Source organism: Chenopodium album, chromosome 17, assembly GCF_948465745.1.
Source record: "Chenopodium album chromosome 17, dcCheAlbu1.1, whole genome shotgun sequence".
Classification (NCBI taxonomy): Eukaryota; Viridiplantae; Streptophyta; class Magnoliopsida; order Caryophyllales; family Amaranthaceae; genus Chenopodium; species Chenopodium album.
Window position 1 is genome coordinate 42,372,970 of NC_137850.1, and position 20,403 is coordinate 42,393,372.

Consider the following 20,403-nt stretch of genomic DNA (forward strand, 5'->3'; position numbering starts at 1 on the left):
TGTGTGGTGGATTGATGTACAAGCAAGTAGGGTCAAGTGACCTCACTTGATTATAAAAAAATACCCGAGATCTCCCTTAAGCGACATCAAGTTGCTTACCACTTGAGCCAACTCTTGTTGGTAATTTTTTTTTCTTATAAAATAAAGTATTTTTCTTATAAAATTGAGTTTTTTTCTCATAAAATTACCTTCTTGACCCCATTAAAATTTATTAGGTGTATTTTGACCCTGTTGACCCCATTAAAATTTATTAGATGTATTTTAATCCCGTTAAATATTTTTCCTAAATCCGCCACTGAAGGTGAACCAAACATATGAAAAAATCAATAACAATACAAAGTTTTGATCTTGGAGACACTCATAAAAAATGATGTTATCATATCATATATGTGTAGATGTTGAGTGGTTCACGTTTCTGACTCATGAATTGTGTCGTTTTAGAATATCTTGTTATTCCAAATCACATTTCACTTAGATATATATTCTTCCTGATTAGCGTTGTTAAATATATTCTTGCAAAAACGAACATACTACTATGATAACTTAGTATCCTTAAAACAAGCTCCCATTTAACGTTACATCAAACACGATAATAAAGAAAAATGTTGCAAGCCTGACTGAAGACCTTACAGAAGCACACTCTCAGCAACAAACTAACCATTACAGAAGCACACTCTCAGCAACAAACTAACCATTAGACGTTACATTGGAATACAAATGACAAAAAAAACCCTGTCAAAGTCTGAAAAACTTGATACACGGTTAGAAACTCTTCAGAACCATTATGCTAGCTAGGTTACCGAAATAAGGGCAGCTCTAACAGCTCGGATTATGTCTGTAAGCGAGATGACCCCAAGGATCGTACCATACTCAAATTCATCGACAACCCAAACCCTGTGCACATGTCTACTCGTGACTAAGTCGATCACTTCCAATAAAGAGGAATCAGCATAACAACTCACAAGCAACTTGGGAGAGTTCACCAAGTCTGGTACCCCATGGGACGGGTTTTGATACACTCTCGACATGAATTCCCTTACGTGCAATGGTAGCCAAGACTGCATCAAATCAACCGGGCATCCTCTTATATCGGTAGCTGAAAAAGTCCCCACGAGTTTCCTGCCATATCCCTACAAATTGCAAAGCACAAGTTCGATCTCAAATTAAGTACTTGTCTTACTAATCATTAATAATGTTGAGTGTCCAAGCTAAGAGCAGCACACAATTAAATAGTCAATTCTTCGGAAGCTAATCAACGTGCAAAGATATATCGTGATTAACAAATATTTACACGATGAACCTGAATCACTAGCATATATATATATATATATATATATATATATATATATATATATATATATATATATTAGGCATTAGATCATTGAACAGAACATAGAATTTAATTTTGTGACTTCACTTACATTAATCAGCTGTTTGTGACCTTCTGATGGAATATCAGGGGCCTCAACTATGGGCACAGCTTGAAGACCAGCACTTCTCAAACACTTGATGGCATCCATAGCTCTTGTTCGACGAGTCACAGCAAGTATAGTATCAGTGATGGCACCCGTGCTACTCACGGTGCGTGCCAATGCATCGCGCAACTCTGGTTGGGCGTGTGCTTTCAGGAATTTAATGACATCCATTTGGGTTAACATCCGGTAAGATGATGACGACTCTACGAGCTCTACACCTGAGATGTTGTCCATATGGCTGTCTAGTGGTACCATTGCTCGGTGGATTCCCTTGCTGAAGACTTCCATGCAATCTAGGAGACTGCATTCATTGTCGTGAACAATATAATTATGACTACTTAAGAGCTAGAAAAGACCAAATCTCATCCATCATTTGTGCTTCCTTCTAAAAAGAAACACGAAATAAGTTTTGAAGATTATTTATTCACCATCATTTTGGGTTAGCAACAAGTAGCACTTAACATATGACTGTGACACCTCTCTTGACTCAACTCGCGCTCTAGAATATGAAGGCTTACATCCTTACCCTTCGCCTTATTGGTTTTTTTACTTTTATTTTTTGTGGTAAGATGAAGGACCCTATTAAACCAGCACCTCTCACACTTAAGCTGATTATTTTTGCTAATAATAAGTTAACTATCTATTTTTCTAGACCTCTCAGAACCAATTACTTAATTAAAACTTATTATCTATTGGCCTTACCAAACCAACATAGAGTCACAAGCATTATCATGTAGACTCTAAGTATTATCATGAATAAATATTACACAAATTAAGTGTCCGTCCAAATTTTTTTGTTTACAACATCATCCATCCCACTTTAATGTGTCACATTAATTATCATTGCACTATTAAAGAAGACTTAATAATAAATTTCACAATAAGATGCTAGATTTCAATAATAATTGTATAATTTTATTGTGGGAAAATATGGTTTGGAACAATGTTGTTTATTCTACGGAATACATCATCAACATGACAATTAATTTTCGCCGAAAAACGTGCACATAATAAAACTAGCTTAGCTCTTGTATTAGAGGAGAAATATCCTACGGGGTATTTTTTAATACTGCTCTCTTTTTTCTGTGACATAACTTTTGTACAATTTACATAGTCTACCTGGACTTTATCTTTGATGGTTTATACAAATAGTAAAGAACATTAAATTAATTTGAGCTCCTATCATATTCGTCACTATATACAATTTTATGACTAATTAATTTAAACATTATGTATTGTCAAGCATGAAAGTCATATCAGATCAAAACGTTACAAGTAAAAATATACAGAGAAAGCATAAATAACACAAAATTAAATGAATATATATATACAAGTAATTTTTTTTACCTAGTATTAGGATTGAGAGTCCACAAGCTCAAACCCTCAAGACAATGACCAATAATAGTAGAAACAGTAACATTTAACTTGTTATTAACATCATTAGAACTAGAATCTCCACCATTAACAGCATCATCACCAGCAAGATGAGCCAATATATCCAACATAGTTACCATACCTATGTAATGTTTTCTTACCGCCCCGGTATGTTTATCAGTCTCCATAATCATTGATCCTCCTGCCCCTATCCAGTGTCCTGGCGGTGCCGCTACCGGCACCGCCATCACACGGTTGGCCACTAGGGTGTTCATGGTGTCTGCTAGGGTGGCTGTGTATGGCACCTCCACTAGTCTCCTCTTTTCTAACACTAAATCACTCACTTTTTTTTCACATATACTTCTCATCATTTGTGCTTTTGATTCTCTCATATTTTCCCCATGTTGTGGTGGTGTAATTATTTGCATTTTTTCTTATTCCTTAGGTTTTTTTTTTTTTTTTTTCAAAATAAGTTTGTTACACTATCTCTTTAATTTGTGATTTTTTTGGCACTAAATTTAACATAAGGGGTACACTTACTAATTTATAAATAGAATTGTTATATTGGTTATTTATTCAACCAAAACAAAATATATGAAAGATAAATAATAAAAGTTTGTGGTGAGATCAAAGACGTGTCCTTAGTATACTGTGCATGGGTGAATGCATGTATCATCTAGCACGTGGATGGTTTATGTGCAATATTATGGTGACTGGTGACATACCAATGCCAATCCCAATCTTCTACGGAGTAATTTCTGTATAATTAAAATAAATAAATAAATTTTTTTAAAAAAAAAAAAACACTTTTGATACTTTATACTCTGTATTGTTTGTCTTTTTTTTATATATATTGTTTTTTTTTTTGTTTACAAAACCAAAAAAGGCGGAGGGTGAGAATTGATTTCAAAATATCTGGAATCGGAAAGGAAGCTCTAACCACTTGAGCTAATTCTCACTCTCAGTCTGTATTATTTTTTACTTTGACTATTTTTTGCCTCATAAAAAACAATTCCAAATGAAATATAAAAATAAATAAATAAATAAAAAATAAAGAGAGTAGGAGAGAGTAATAAATATCATAATTTATCCAATTTTTTCTTACACCAGTCTACACATTTTTTTGTAACATGGGTTTATATTAAAGGAACATTTGATTTACATGGATTTCCTTCGAGCGATTTCCATATATATTGCTAAAATAAAAAATAATTCCGCATATATGTCAGTTTTAAACTATTTCCCGTGATACTGTACACATAAGCTTAGTGAAGGTTTGTAATATCCGAGGCTATAAAGAACCGCTAATACCATTAGAGGTTCTATTTAAAGAACCAATAACCATTACTAATGGTATTAGAGGTTCTTTAATTTGTGTACAACCGCAATCTTTATTAGCGGTTTATTACTAGCAAAAAACGAACCAAAAACCCAAGCCTACGTGGACGGTAGGTATGGTGGGAAATATTTTTTACAGCAACGTATACACGGAATTATTTTTTATTTTACCATTATCTACGGAAATCGCTCGATTTCCTTCTCTAACTTTATACGAAGTATATGTTAACTTTTAGAATTTATTTATCTAAACTTATTAATCTTTTTATGACCTTATGTATCATGGAGTAATAAACAAATCTGTATATATTTAAAGTGCTGCAACGAAAAAAATAAACAAATAAAATATTGTTGAGTGATGCACCTAACTGGTGTGTGGAGACCAATTGCATTTAAAAAAATCATCAGCATATTTCTTAGATGCCTTGTAGTAGGGTAGTATTGTATAAAATGTATTGTCCACTTTACCAAAAATTCAACTAAATGCAGGATCAAATTACATGAATTTTGTCTACTTTGGCTAAATACAAGAGCAGAACATCATTTCCACTGCACATTCTGCCTATAATGGCATTGCCTAAGCTAAATCAAAATCTATTTACATGACACATTCAGGAGCGCGATTTAAAGGAAAATTTATACTTCTAGCTGATTTACATGTTCTCTTTTCCAGACCACATAGGCAGCTTTCTTCCATTAACATTTGTTTCACTCTTTGGATTCAACCCATTAGCCTGCATCTCATAAACTTTGTCATCAAAATCAAGATCAACATCTAGGCAGTCACTGAACACATCAGCTTCTATCGGTTTAACTTCAGAAGCCTTTCCTGTTTTCACAGCTCTTTTCTTTGACCTCCCGGTGCTTCCCATCATGTCCTCGTCTTCATTAGAGATTCCATTAGCAGCTTTGGCAGCCTCTCTTCTCCTTTTTATTGAATCTGCACTGTCATTACTGCTGCTGCTACTCTTATAGTGCTGCTTGATGGTTGCTTCAATGGTTTCCAGGATACAATCACCATACTTTTTTACCTTCACACTATAATTGAGAAATTAATAAAGCCTGTGCAAGTGTGACACCATTTTGGCACTCAGAGGAACTAAAAAATTCATACTATAACCGAGAAATTAGTAAGGCCTGTGCAAGGTTTTGTTAAAATTCTTAGTATAGTGCATAGAGAGCCACAAACTGTTGTGGATGAAATTTAATAACAAATCTTGGCTACCGCCTAAGACTTGACCGACTAAGCTAGTTGACATCCACTATATTAAAATGTAGCAAGTGGTCAAGATGGTCATTTCTGGCTTATATAAGTATATAATTATGGTGCTAAGGTGTCAAATTAAAGGACCACAACATATTCCCAAAGAAATAGGATATTTAAAACATAACTTAAAACCCTTACTTGCCAATGCCACTTATCTCTAGCAGTTCATCTTTGGTTCGAGGTATCCTCTTGCTGATCGCATGCAATGTCGCATTCCTGATTCAACCACAGATAAATTCAAAATGATGATTTTGCCCAGGATTTACAGTACCTAGGGATGAGGGGCTTGCATTATATTAATAGCAATTAAATTAACTGTGTTTACACATCCACTTCTATTTTTTAAAGAAATTAATGCTGTAAAAATATTCTTTGTTTCTGAGTAGGAATATAAGCATCATGAAATTTAGCAGTTGATAGAACATGAAGAACCATAAATTAAAAGTTAAAATAAAGTACGAGCATATTAAAATGGATATGCTTACGTGAATATGTGATATGCCATGAGCCTTTCCCCACCTTCTTTCATGAGGGCGGTTCTTAGCAACCTAAGAGCAGGATACAATTTGGCAGCGACAGCCTGGTTGAGAATAAAAGGAATCAATCACCAGAAGAAACTCATATTTAAAGCTGAGAATATGGAGCCAAAATATTCACAATAAAGTGGGAGAATTTGAGCCATACTTGGTCAGCTTCTGATTCAGGCATAGAAGTGCGGCTTTGAGGAGCACTTGTTTTCTCTAAGGAGAGCAAGGATGACTTCCCTGGTGTTGCCTCAGCTTTGGTTACTTTCAATGCTGATTTGGTGGTTGAAGGAAATCTGCAAAGTATACATACATGTCAGATGTTACCTACTATCCAATAAACAGGTATTAACCAGCTAAATATACAAGCTACAGACTTTCAGAACACTTGTTGCATTTTTCTGATTTCAGTTGTTAAACAAACTGAATTTGACTGCCTTGGCTAGAAACAGGTTTTTAAAAAGCCACGTAACTTAGTCTTAAACAATACTAAATATTGCGTAATTCACAGGATTAATTCACAATTCAGAGCACACCACAAAAGTGAACATAAAAATGCTTGAAGGTTAAGTTGATAGTGTTTCAGTGGTTATCAAGAAGTTAAAAGACGAATTTAGATGCCAGACCTTAAAATTATCTTTTGACCACCAAAGAAAAGATTTCTACATTTCCCTTCATTGACCTGAAAACAAGTGAAGGATGCATCTACAACAAGTTAGGCAAGAATAATCACAGCTTTAAACAGAGGAATTTTTTTTACCCAGGTACCCAACACTCCAACAGTAAAGCAAGTAATTAGATATCTTAATTGATTGGCCATGCCTTCAGAACTGATGAGACAGATCCGTAGATATCACTTTTTTTGACCTCCTCAACAAGAATGTTCTCAACAACAAGGTGACGAAGCACTCGAGATGCTTCACCCTTCGCCAAACCTTTCCCAGCTCCATGAAGTTTCAGAGTATTATGCTTGTATTTCTTGACCTGGAATTTCCACAAAAAATAAATGTGACTGACATCACATGGGGGGGGGGGGGGGGGGAAGTAGTTTAGATGTATAAAATTGTTACATATTGGCTTAAAGAACCCCGGAAGACTTCCAATATGTGAGCTGATGAATGTTGCTCCCCTGATGACTTTACCAGCTCCACCTACACAGAACAACAACATCACTCGGTAAATTTGTCTTGATGATTCATAGATATAACAAATCCAATTAGCTTCCCTAACCAATTGTGTTGCTACAAGTGTCATATCCTTCTCAATAGAACATCTAGTTTTGGAACAATTATCACAGGTTTTTATACAATGTGCAGGATCAAAATTTTCTCCAAAGTGAGCAAGTTGTAGAAGTCGTCGACAGTCAACGTCATTTTCACAGTAGCTAACCTGGTAAAATCAGATCAATTTATCAAATTTTAGCAACAAGGAAAGAAACAAACAAATGAGCAAAACAACTGTAAACCAAAAGTTGCATCAGCAAATCATATACCATGCATTGGAGGTTCTCCATGTTCGTTTCAATTATCCTCCCAGAATTTGGCATATTCAAACGATTATGTGCAGATGTGAATGCACTTTGCTCAATAACCCCTTGACTGAGCATGTGCTTGACACGGATCTGGAAAAAGTGAAACATTCCAATATCGGTAGATATGGAAGTGGAGAAAACACACATATATCTATTGGTATTATATTAAGGACAAACATTAAAGAATATGGTTATTCAAAGGATTTATAGTTGTCAGTGACAAGAGCATATAAACATGTAAAACTATAGCATAAATTATGGCTTACATAATCGCTGTAACTGTAGAACAACACACAAGATGAGCGTAGACCGTCTCTACCAGCACGACCACATTCCTTCATCATGGAAAAACTTAATAAGTCACGATTTAAATGATTTTGTATCATAGCCGAACTCAAATACAGCAAAGCTTCTATTCAGACACCTTTTTTCTTTTCTTTTTGTCACCTTTTCCCAAATGCCCTATCACCTTTGCATTAGTTTGGAAGCTAAACAGGGACAGCTTATGTATAAACATTATAAATATCTGACTGGAGTTCAATTGCTTCAAAATTCACTAATTTTAATACTACTATAATTGCATCCACAATACAGACTATAAACAATCAAATAACCAGCTTTGCCATAGCTACTGGTAAAGTGATAACAAATGCTTTCCATAGCAACAAACTCTGTAGTTTATGGATGACATAAGATGATCAATTTCGGTCTGAAAGTAACAAAACTAGATGTCCTAATCTTTTAGATGAATAAACTAATAACTCACTGAACTAAACTTTTAATATAATCACTATTATCCTACAGCATGAGAGAAAGAGAACGAAGTGCAAAAAATAGAGTGAACATTGACACCTGATGGTAGCCTTCAACAGATTTTGGGATGGAATGATGAATCACAAATCGAACATCAGGTTTATTGATACCTAATAATTGAAATCCATGTCAGATGACAAGTTGACAGGAAGAGTGAGGCTAACTGCCACCAAACAACAGAAAATAACAAGTTACCCATTCCAAAAGCCACAGTTGCACATATTATATTAATTTCATCTTTGCTCCATTGTTTCTGAACAAAAGCACGCTGAGCAGCGTCCATGCTGCCATGGTAAAAAGCTGCTTTATGTCCACACTCCTGAAAATCAAAGATATGAACTGCTTAATTGTACAATAAGTTTGAAGCAGCAACTATAATAGCAAAAGTTATTTGCTTCTAACAATAAAGCAAATTTCTTGCAGTGACTTGTAGAAAAAACGAAGCAGCACCAATTACTTGATGTGCCATGGTCCTTAGAAAGTTAGAAAAATGATGTTCAGAGTGAGCAATTGAATGCAGTAGAAAACCTTTTTACTTAAATTGTAACAAATTCAACTATCCTCGTGCAACCATAAACCACAAAGAGGCAGACCTGTAACTGTTCAGCAACTCTTTCACAATCCATTCTTGAAAGGCAATAAATTATACCACATTCATCATAGTGGTTTTCTCTAATGAACTTGTCAATTTCCTCCACACACTTTTTCGTCTTAGGGATAACAGAATACCTGAAAACAATTACACAATATATCATCATTAAACATAGAAAGAATAATAATTTAAATACAAAGTAGAAATTTTATATGTTGGCATATTTTCAAAAAAGACAAACATTTGGCAAGACTTACGACAAATTTGGACGGTTAAAACTTTGCCGGAAAACAATGCAATTAGCTAGACCAAGAGCTTGGACAACATCTTCCTTAACAACAGCTGTTGCAGTAGCAGTTAAAGCCAGCACTGGCGTGGCCGGGAACTTCTGTTTCAAGATACCAAGACTCTGGGCATAATCCAACAAGATTTGTAAACATTCACACTGGAATGAAGGAAAAACTACGATCAGAAACATCCATTCAAATTTAGAGCACATACCTGATAGTCTGGCCTAAAATCATGTCCCCACTGACTGACACAATGAGCTTCATCAATAACAATCCTGGCAAGTAAATCAAGAGAGTATAGCTTCTCTAAATGCCTCAGGAAAACATCACTTCTGCACATAGGTGAAAGAGTAGACAATGTCAACAGGGTCCATAATTAAACCTCAAAAAAAAAAACACATAATGCCATAACCAATCTTGTTCATGCTTGCAGCATGATTTAAAAATCAAGTCTGTAATCATGAACAATGACAATTAAGAACCAGGATAAATCAAATCATATGAAAGCTTTTTTCAGCAGCAGTGAATACACATGTCACACTTGTACACTGTTGATACTCACTTGGCAATTTTTTCTGGCGTGACATATAAGAGCTTATATCTGCAATTATCTGTACAAAGCTCTCTAAGTATCTCTTGCTGTTCACTCCATTCCATGTTGGCACTCAAGTAAGCAGCTGGTATATTTGCCTAATAATAAATCATGTCAAGATTAATAGATGTCTAAGATTAAACTAATAAAACTGCAGAGAGAGAGAGAGAGAGAGAGAGAGAGAGAGTTTCAGATGGCTCAGGTGTCCAAGATCATTCAATAGTGCTTTGAAAAGAGGAGGCTGGAGACTAATAGCTCAATATATTAGAAGATTAGTGCTCCAAATAATATAATGTATGTGTGAGATACCAAGCTGTAAAGAGCTGGCCTACTGTGGTCTGTGGAAGATGGTTAGTTAGAAGAGAAAGAGAGAAAAAAAGAACCAGAAATGATAAAAAAATTAAAAAAAAGAAAAAAATAGAAAGGGAGAGAGAAGGGCATCCAGAAGACTATGAACACTTAATTTTGTTTAGCTCATGGGAGTGAATCAGGCCACTCAAAAGCTTGATAACTGATCCTATAATTGTAAAACTTCCAGAAATATCATTCACGTTCAGCATCTTCTTCTTTTGATTCTACCACTGTCCACTTATGTTAATTCATAACACAAGCTCACTGGAACACATTTGTAAGATGAGCACAAAACAAATCATGAGAAACCAGCATAAATACTTCCTCAAACCAAGAAAAAGAGTTTAGCGTTGCGTTCTCTGATCTAGGATTTTTTAGAACACAACAATTATTTTGGGGACCCTAAACTTATCTATCTGACAATGTCAGTAAACTTATCTATCTGACAAGTTTGATCATCTGTTAGGCCCACAGCATCCACCATGTTACAAAATTGAAGATAAAAGGTATAATTATTAAAGCACCTATTTGCACACTGCGATCAATTCCAGATATTATAGTTAACTTGGTAGACAATGGTGATTTTTAGTCAATTATCAGGTCATCCACAGAGTAGCAATAACTCTGTGATGTGATCCATCTCAATCTGAGTGCCCAATTTTTTAGGCAAAGGAAGGTAAGAAAATCACCTGTACAAGATGCATAATCTGATCTTGGATCAGAGAAACAAGTGGTGAGACAACTAAAGTTACTCCTGGACAAACGAGAGCAGGAAGCTGCAGAAAAACAGGTCACGTCAAAAACTTAAGCATACGGCAATCTCAACCCTAAACAAAAAGGGGCAAAAGGAAAATTTAAGTGCATTACATCTTCATTGAGTGTGAATGATATGTCAGTAAAAAAAAAAAAATTAAAAAAAAAAAAAGAACTACAAAACCAACTAGTAACAAAGATATTTTCATGAAGAAATTGGATAGAGGTTATGTACCTGATATGTCAAACTTTTTCCTCCTCCCGTAGGCATTAAAACAAAAACATCATGACCACTCATGGTTGCATTTATAATTTCCCTTTGATTGGGTCGAAAAGAATGGTTACCAAACACCTTTTTGTTGTTAGCCTGAAATAGAATTTATACGTAACAATAAAGAAAATAAACCATGATGCAAGTAAAGTTCTCAAATGAACACAAGTATTCACCTCCAAATTCTTGGTCCAAGGAAAGTCCCAGCTACTCCATTTCCTATCATTGGAACCTTCAATGTAATTCACATCAACAACCCTCGGTTTATATGACTCTCTATCCATAGGAGCTGATGAAAATTCAAACCTCCCCGTAGAAGAGAATGAAACTGATGATAAGTCACAGTGATTATACCCACTTGACTCATCAAAATTATTAAATTGGTTATCTAATCTCATTGGAACTGCCATGAAGCCAGATGCCTGAGGTGTATCATATGCATTTGACCTAAAAGTTGCCTGAGGTGTTACATATCCATTTGACTTAAAGGTTGCCTGAGGTGTCTCATGACTAAAGACCCTTACATTTGCTGCTGTTGCAGATAACTGTGAGTTCTGCATCTCTCTATCAGTAGTTGAGCTGCGGACATGAGCCTCCAGAAACTGAATTTGTTTATTTAGCTGCAACCTAGACAAGAGAATCTTTCAATGTACGAGCAAGTTGTCTGAAATTCTTTAAAGTTAAGTTGTTGACAAGAATTATCCAAAAGCATAAACCAAAACAACTATAATCATTAGGTAGGAAGGCCAGAGGAACAGAGGGAAATAAAGTGTTTTCCGCAAACCTTTCCTGGCGAAGCTTTTCCATCCTCTCAGGAGTTAGATCCAAATTGTCAAGCAATTCATTTGATATGACAATTAACATATCTTTCATCTCCTGCAGATGATTTATCCCTTCTGGACAAAGTCCTAACTGCGGAATGCAGAAATTAGGCATTAACAGTGATGAAATGTTATCAGTTCATATATAAACCCCCACTATATTCAATCCACATGGAGAAGCTCAGACCAAAGCCTATCTTCTCACCATTAATTTTCTAAACTGAAAAATCATTAAAGCAAGAAAAGAACAGAAGAAAACACCTTATATCCATGACTGCAATTACAGCACAATTCTGGAGGCAAGGAGGCTTCGTCATGCCTCGTGCTATCTTTTTTAGCAACCATTGGAATTGCCTGTAGACACTTAGAACCAGTAGGCTGAGGAGTGCAATTTGATTGATAGTGCTCCATGACAATTTGATCAACATCAATGTTCTGGCCAGGCATATTCAATGTAATGAAAATCAGTAGGCAGTATCATTCGGAAACTTAGATGAGAAACGATGAACAAAAGCTTATGATTTCGCATGGTGGCTATTATTCTGCTTAGCCATTTGACTAGGCACCGTAAAACTTGATTATTCACGATTTTCTTTTTACCTTTAGCAGTGTTTTCACCAGTAGTCCAAATACCATGTGTTACAAATACAGACTGGTTTATAATGCAACAATAAATGTGATGGTAGCAGCTAGCAGTTAATGGCCATTATATGTTGTTTTAACATTAATTAAGCTACAGACCACGAAAAAAAATAAAAAATATGCCTCATTATTTAAAATTTAGAAGACAGAAGCAAAAGGTCTTCCAAAAGCACCTCTCATATAACAAGATCAAGTTATGCGTTAGATTACCCCGAGAATATCATCATCATTTATACCATCAGTAACTGCCCCATCTAGCTGCTTACTATCACTTGTTGAATTGAAATTGTGATGTTGTGAACCTTCAGGAATTGGTGTATGAGAACTATGCAACATTATTGTTGCCTCTTTCTGTTTTTGGCCATAAATAGCTTTCTCAGCTTCAGCTGTATGGTGCATTGGAGTTGAGGCAGCATAATACCTTGTGGGATTACCAGCTTTGTCTTTGCTTTCACTAACTTTGTGATTCCATTGCTGATTTTCAGAGAGCTTTGTGCTGCTATCATAGGACTTCTCTGATACCACACGTCTTCCAGAAAACTGAGTGGCATTTACATTTTTGAGTGGCTGCACAGTTTTACCAGGCTTGACATAGTTTCTGCAGCCAAGCTGAAGGCTTGAGAGGGCCTTCCAGGCCTGCCAAAAAAATCAAACAAGAAGTTTGGATGGTGACCAAATTGTAAATAATATACCTTTATAGTTTATAATCCGTAAATATTAACTGAAATCCTGGAGCAGAGAACATAGCCTACACTCCCTCCTCTTACCTATCAAGCATCAGACTCCCATGAAGATCAGTAAAGGTGAACAACCAAACTTCTATAAGATAGTAAGAGAACAGAGCAAAAGTTGCTCCCAAAAACGAGAAAGAATGGAAATCAATTACACAAGTATATTATATATTACATGAATAATCAGTGATCAAATCAAAGAGGGATAAATTTCTAATATAAAGACTTGATAATCAATGGAAAATGACATCTAATCCAGACACCAGTACATGATTCAATAGTAACCAAATCAAAGAGGGATAAAAAAAAAAATAATAAGGACTTGATAATCAATGGAAAATGACACCTAGTACAGACACTAGTTCTAGTTAGGAAGAAATTTACCTGTTCGACCTGAGATTTGCCAATACTCTGAACTTGGAAGCTCATCATCCTAAGAAGGAACATAAAAAAAACTCATGAATATGATGAGCATATATCATTTTTAACAGGTATAATACCAATATAATGTAATAGCACACAAGGATAATTCCCAATATATTACATATTGGACTAACAGCAGCTATATCTAGTCAAGATAACAGTAGATACGAGTCAATCTAAGGGCATTATCATGTGATCCTAAAACTTAGGTAACATAAATCATATCATAAGTCCATCATACTATACTGTCACAAGCTCACAAACACACAATAAAAGCAAAGCAACAAAATCTAGCAGACTATTGATGCTGCAGCAGGCATTTGATTATTTTATAAATGAATCGAACATCATACTTTCTGAAATTTATAGCCAAACTTGAGAATTAAATGAATGCATACATAAGACGGCAAAGGTCATAAAGTGTCACCTCATATCACTTTAAAACTCGCCCATGTCACTCATAAAACCTGCCCCATGTCAGTATCATTTTACCCTAGAAGGTTAGAACTAAACATTTACTATAAACTTCTTAAGTTCTTCTCTTCAAACTATCAAGCACCGATACATCCAAAGCTCAATACATTCAACAAAATAAACCCTCATTACACTACAGAAACCGAATCAATTCGACAAAATAACGTTTACATCAATTTACCTTCCTTCAGGAGGCGGCTTTTGTGAAGATAGCGAAAAAAGAAAACTCGAGGCTAGGAACTCATTTTGAGTAGCAAAATTATTATGTGACTTCACATGCTCAGCCCAATTAACTTTAGGAAGCTTATTATTGCATTCTTTCCCAGCAAAAATATTCTTCCCACTGCATAACAGAAAACCTAATTCAGCACCATTTTTCCTCCAATTTTCATAAAATCCACAGTACCCACAAGGCCACAAAGATGAAGCAATACCTCATAATTTATAAGCTTCAATTTCGTCATGAATTAGCATACCCGTCCAAAAATCCACCATAAACTGCTACTAATTAAATAAACACATACATTCAAAATAATGGGGAAATCGTCAATTTCAAAACCCTAATTGCAAAATCAATAAATTAAATATCGAGGACATAAAATGATTATACTTACTTGTTAGCAGTGCCTCGAATTCATATAATAAAATTAAGTTATCTGATGCAGCTGCTGGTATAGTTGAAACAGAATCGTTTGCAATAATTCGTGATTTTTGAATGAAATCAGTTTGTTCGTCGATTTTTGGGGGTATAATTGAAGTAAGAAATATGAATTTTGAGGAGAAATTAGGGATTATACAGTTTAAATTTGTGAGATTGAATTGTGGAAAGTGAAGGTTTGAGAAGAGCAGCGAAAGGGTGGAAGAAAATGGAGGAGAGAGAAGGTAAAAATGGGGGTAATGAAATGGGCGGGAAGCAGCAAAATTTTGAGAACGTTAGAATTTGGAAATTGGGCTGTGTAGGGCTGGCAAAAACTGACCCGACCCCGAACCCGACCCGACAAAAGCGGGTTAGGGTTGGAATTTTCGACCCGAAAACTTAAATGGGTTGACACGAACCCGAACCCGAAATTAAATGGGTTAGGTTAAGGTTGAAAATCTCAACCCGAAAACAACCCACTTAACCCGAAATAAATTTCAGGTCAAAATCAGGTCGGGTCAACCCGAACCCGACCTGATAACCCGAACTATTTTAAGTAAAAAAAAAAAAATTGTAAAAAGCTATAAAAGTCTAAATTAGCCCAGCCCAAATTCCTAAGAGGCTTCCATATATAAAATGAAAACCCTAAATTCTCTTTTTGTACCCTCAATTTCTTTCAGCCGTTTTACCCACTTCTCTCTCTTTAATTTTCTCTCTCCTAAAAAACCCTAAAATCACTTCACCACTGTTGAATCAGAGTTCTTCAAGTCTTCACAATTGTTGAATTCGACTACATTTGCTATCTTCTCACTCTCATACGGTATTTTTCAAGCTTATTATTCTTAATTTATAAGTTTATACGTATTGATTTTGTTATTGTACAAGTATATACGAATTGATTTATGGGTTTATGCCAATTTATGCTGGTTTATGTATTTATACGAATTGATTTATGGCTTTATGTGAATTTATGCTAGTTTATGTAATTATACGAAGTGATTTATGCAAATTTATGCGAATTTATGCTAGTTTATGTAATTATACGAAGTGATTTATGGATTTATGTGATTTAATGCTAGTTTTTGTAATTATACGAATTGATTTATGCGAATTTATGCTAGTTTATGTAATTATACGAATTGATTTATGGATTATACGAATTGATTTTGTTATTTTCATGCTAGTTATTGATTTTATGTAATTATACGAATTTATTTATGGATTATACTAATTATACGAATTGATTTATTGATTTTGTTATGGATTATACGAATTGATTTTTTTGTTTATTTACAAGTATCCGATTTTTTGTATGATAAAGGAAGTAATTCTAGTTTATGTAATTTGGCAGGAAGTAATTATGTCCAACAATATTCAAGAACTTTCTTCCGGAGAGGAGGAAGAAATTGATTCAACAATGGATGATAAGGGAAAGAGCATAAGCCACAAAGCTTCCCCTCAAAAACCTCGTGTGCTTCTTACAGGTAAGAAACGCCAACGTCGCCTTTCTTCTGATGTTTGGGTGCATTTTGAGTTTTTGGAAGAGCCTGATGAAAATGGTAATTTGATTTGCAAATGTAAAAAGTGTGGTGTATGCTTTAATGGTGATAGTAAGAATGGAACAGGAAATCTTCATCGTCATCTTAAAAACTGTAAACAGAGGACATTTAGGGATGTTCGTCAAATGATTTTAGAGAAAACATCTTCTGGTTTAGGAAATAGAATGCCTGAATTTGATGCTAATTATTTTCGTGAACTATTGTGTCTTGCTATTGTTGAGCATGATTTGCCATTTCAATTTGTGGAGTATAAGGGTGTTAGGAGATTATTTACTTATCTGCATCCTGATTTCAAAGCTGTCACAAGAAACACCATTAAATCTGATGTGCTTAAGATGCATAAAAAAGAAAAAGAACAATTGAAAAATGTGTTGGCCTCTTCTTTTGGTAGAATTGCATTGACTTCCGATTGTTGGACTTCCTTAACCACTGATGGATACATTTCATTAACAGCTCATTATGTTGATAAGTATTGGTGTTTGCAAAAAAAGATTCTGAACTTCTCTTACATTGCTCCTCCTCATACCGATATTCATTTATGTGATCATGTGTATGGGTTGTTAAAGGAATGGGGTATTCAAAAAAAACATTTTTTCAATTACATTAGATAATGCTTCTTCAAATGATGTTTTTGCTGAAAATCTTAAAGGGGAACTTGACTTGATTTGTGGTGGGGAATTTTTTCATGTAAGGTGTTGTGCTCACATTCTTAATCTAGTTGTTCAAGATGGTTTAAAAGAGATTGATGGGGCTGTGTGTAAGATTAGAGAGAGTGTTAAATATTGTAAGAGTTCTCAAGCTAGAAAACAAAGATTCTTAAGTAGCACATGTTGAACTTTAATCAACTCGATTTTTACAACAAGATGTTCCCACTAGATGGAACTCCACTTACATGATGCTTGATAGTGCTTCGTATTTCAAAAAAGCCTTAATTCACTTTCAAAAAGTTGATGCCAACTATGTCCATTGTCCTTCCATAGAAGAATGGGGTAGAGTAGAGAAAATATGCAAGTTTTTGAAAGTTTTTTATGATGTGACATTAGCTTTTTCGGGAACCAAATATCCTACTTCCAATCTTTACTTTTCTAATGTCTTGAAGGTTAGATTGTTGTTAAAAGATGAAAAGAGAAGTTCAGATCTTTTTATGCAAAAAATGGCTAACAAGATGCTTGAAAAATTTGGAAAGTATTAGGCTAATTTCAGTACATTTATGGCTGTTGCTGTGGTGTTGGATCCACGATATAGATTCAATGTGTCAAATGGGGTTACAAGATGATCTATAGGGACGGTGTTGAATATGAGCTTGAGTTCTCTAAAGTTAGCGATTCTATAAGGGAATTGTACAATTTTTATGCTGCATCTCATTCTTCATCAAGCAATGCTAATCTCAAACCTATTGATTCTGAGGTTGTGAAGGAACCTTGTGATGATTTTATGAAGGTAAACACTTGTTCCATTATCTGTTTTGGTGTATTATGAAATCTGAGATGATATATTCTGAATTTCTTATAATCTGATTTGTATATCCTGAGATTATTATCTATAATCTGATTTTATTATAATCTGACTTGTGTATTATGTGATTAATATTCTGAGTTTTTTTTAGTTATAATCTGATTTTTATATATGATTTGATTTTCATATATAATTTGATTTTCATAGTGTGGCTGATTTATATAATCTGATTATAATGTGATTTATATTATCTGATTATAATCTGATTTATATAATCTGATTATAATCTGATTTATATAATCTGATAAGTATAATCTGATTTATATAATCTGATAAGTATAATCTGATTATAATCTGATTTATATAATCTGATTATAATCTGATAAGTATAATCTGATTTATATAATCTGATTCATATAAATCAGATTATAATTAGATTTTTATAATCTGATGTTTGTAATCTGATTTTTTTTATAGGATTTTGATGATTTTTCTGTTGAGCAATCAAGTGTGGCTATGAAATCAGAGATGGATATGTATTATGAGGAGCCACTTATACCTCGATCCAGCAACATTGAAATTTTGGCCTATTGGAGAACTTGTTCGGTTCGTTACCTTGTTTTAGCTCAAATGGCTAAGGATGTTCTTGCTGTCCCCGTATCAACTGTGGCTTCCGAATCAGCTTTTAGTACCGGAAGTCGGGTACTTGATTGTTATAGAAGTTCATTGAAGCCAGAAACAGTGGAGGCGATCATTTGCTTGAGGGATTGGGCCTTTGGGGAAGGTAGTAAATGATGTTGTATATAATTTAATCTGATTTTATGTATTATGTTATGTATTATTGATGGTAACTTGTGTTTTTTTGTGTGTTTTGTAGACTCTATGGATCCTCAATTGGAAATGCTTAATGCAACAATTATGAAGCTCGAGGTGAACAAGAATGATACGCCAAATACATCACCCGACTTTGAAAAACTTGACAGCCCTATTGCTTCCTCTAATGTTATTTGAGAACTTAAATATTTGAACTTGTTTGGTTTGTAACTTTGTAATTTGTTAGTACTCTTGGTTTGTAATTGATAATTAGGTACCATACTTGGACTATGTTGTTTTATTTTGGACTATTGTTAGGTTTGAAGTACTGGATTGTTGTTTCAATGAATACTACAAGAAGGGGGGGTTGAATTGTAGTATAAGAGTTTAGCCAAACTTTTTGCGGAATTAAAATTAAGCTAGCTAAAGGAACTGAGAGATTAACTGAAGGAACTAAAGAATGCAAGAGAGATTTTACGTGGAAAACTCCTTGGCCCTAACAAGGAGAAAAACCACGACCACTTGGGATTTTGGGAAAAGAATCTTCACTAGAATAGGGCAAATGATCCTATTACAAGCTAAAGACTCAAACTCAAGTTCCTCTACGAACTTGAGACCCTGAGGAACAAGTCACCCAACTTGTTACTCTTCTCTTCTCTTTCTCTCTTCTCACTTCTCTGTTCTCTCTTCTCTTTCTCTTTCTCTTCTCTTTCTCTTCTCTCTCTCTCTCTCTTCTCTTTCTCATACACAAATGTTCACTCGAACTTCCCCATTCCCCAATTACAACTCGAAAGAAAAACAAACTCTAGTATAAGAACATTAAGAACACTCTAATCAACTTATGTGGAATTGGACGCTTGACTCAATTAAAAGCTTGAAAACTTATGTGAGCAAGGACAAGTTTTTCCAACAGAAATCAAGAGCTATATATTTATAGAGCAATAAACGCTTTGGAAAACTTCATTGTGCAGCAAACCCATTACGCCACTACTCATGCCCACTAAGAAGATCATGTCCCTTAATTTAAGGAACCATGAACTCCTCAATTTTGCAGAACCACGACTTGAAGAAGAACGTGGGAGAGTAGGCCGCAAGTTTTGGAAAACATGGCGATTTTATTTTTTTCAGAAGATATTTTCGAAAATAAGAAAATAAAATAAAATCTTTTTGCACAAGATATTTTCGAAATTCAGAAAGAAATAAAATCCCTTTCAAAAGATAAACGTTTTAGAAAGCAACCGTTTCCCTAAAAACTAGCATGCACAATTTTATCTTCTTAGACCAATTCCACACAGATTTTTCGAGTGCCATTTAATATCTTATACTTACATAAATCCTAAAATATAAAAATATATTTAGTCTTCATGTTTCTCTGATGAAGCTTCTACTCTGAGGCTTCTGTTCCTTGGAAGGAACTTCTCTTCTCTGATGAGGCTTCTTCTCTGAAGCTTCTGTTCCCTGAGGGAACCTTCTCTTCTCCAGTCTTCATTTCTGAAGCGCCAGTTCCTGTGAGGGAACTCTTCTTTTTGGATAACTTTGTTTCTGGCTTTCCTGTTCCTCATGGTATCTTTGCTCGACACTTAATTCTCCTAGTCTTTGCACTGATCACATACTTAAACAATCAAGCCTTTATTAGTATGTAAGTAAGTAAGGTTGTGTCATCATCAAAATCATTAA

The 20,403-nt window shown here is 34.7% G+C and overlaps 2 protein-coding genes across 2 annotated transcripts; both read right to left on the reverse strand.

The window, feature by feature from the left end:
- Window positions 1–791: 791 nt before the first annotated feature.
- On the reverse strand, window positions 792–3,285 carry LOC145588047 (SNF1-related protein kinase regulatory subunit gamma-like PV42a). Its single transcript, XM_081644684.1, has 3 exons — window positions 2,823–3,285; window positions 1,422–1,776; window positions 792–1,130 (listed from the first exon to the last, which is right to left on the reverse strand). The coding sequence occupies exons 1-3, from the start codon at window positions 3,275–3,277 to the stop codon at window positions 792–794; spliced, it is 1,149 nt and encodes a 382-aa protein (XP_081500810.1). The 5' UTR covers window positions 3,278–3,285.
- Window positions 3,286–4,626: 1,341 nt separating this feature from the next.
- Window positions 4,627–14,766, reverse strand: LOC145588048 (ATP-dependent DNA helicase Q-like 4A). Its single transcript, XM_081644686.1, has 25 exons — window positions 14,697–14,766; window positions 14,444–14,605; window positions 13,750–13,798; window positions 12,845–13,270; window positions 12,254–12,427; window positions 11,956–12,083; window positions 11,348–11,798; window positions 11,136–11,267; window positions 10,837–10,923; window positions 9,767–9,894; window positions 9,416–9,536; window positions 9,172–9,323; window positions 8,916–9,051; window positions 8,518–8,641; window positions 8,362–8,432; window positions 7,776–7,844; window positions 7,471–7,599; window positions 7,209–7,367; window positions 7,049–7,129; window positions 6,801–6,962; window positions 6,605–6,660; window positions 6,139–6,274; window positions 5,940–6,034; window positions 5,593–5,670; window positions 4,627–5,225 (listed from the first exon to the last, which is right to left on the reverse strand). Exons 1-25 carry the CDS (start codon window positions 14,699–14,701, stop codon window positions 4,841–4,843), a joined length of 3,696 nt encoding a protein of 1,231 aa, XP_081500812.1. The 5' UTR covers window positions 14,702–14,766; the 3' UTR covers window positions 4,627–4,840.
- Between the last annotated feature and the right edge of the window lie 5,637 nt (window positions 14,767–20,403).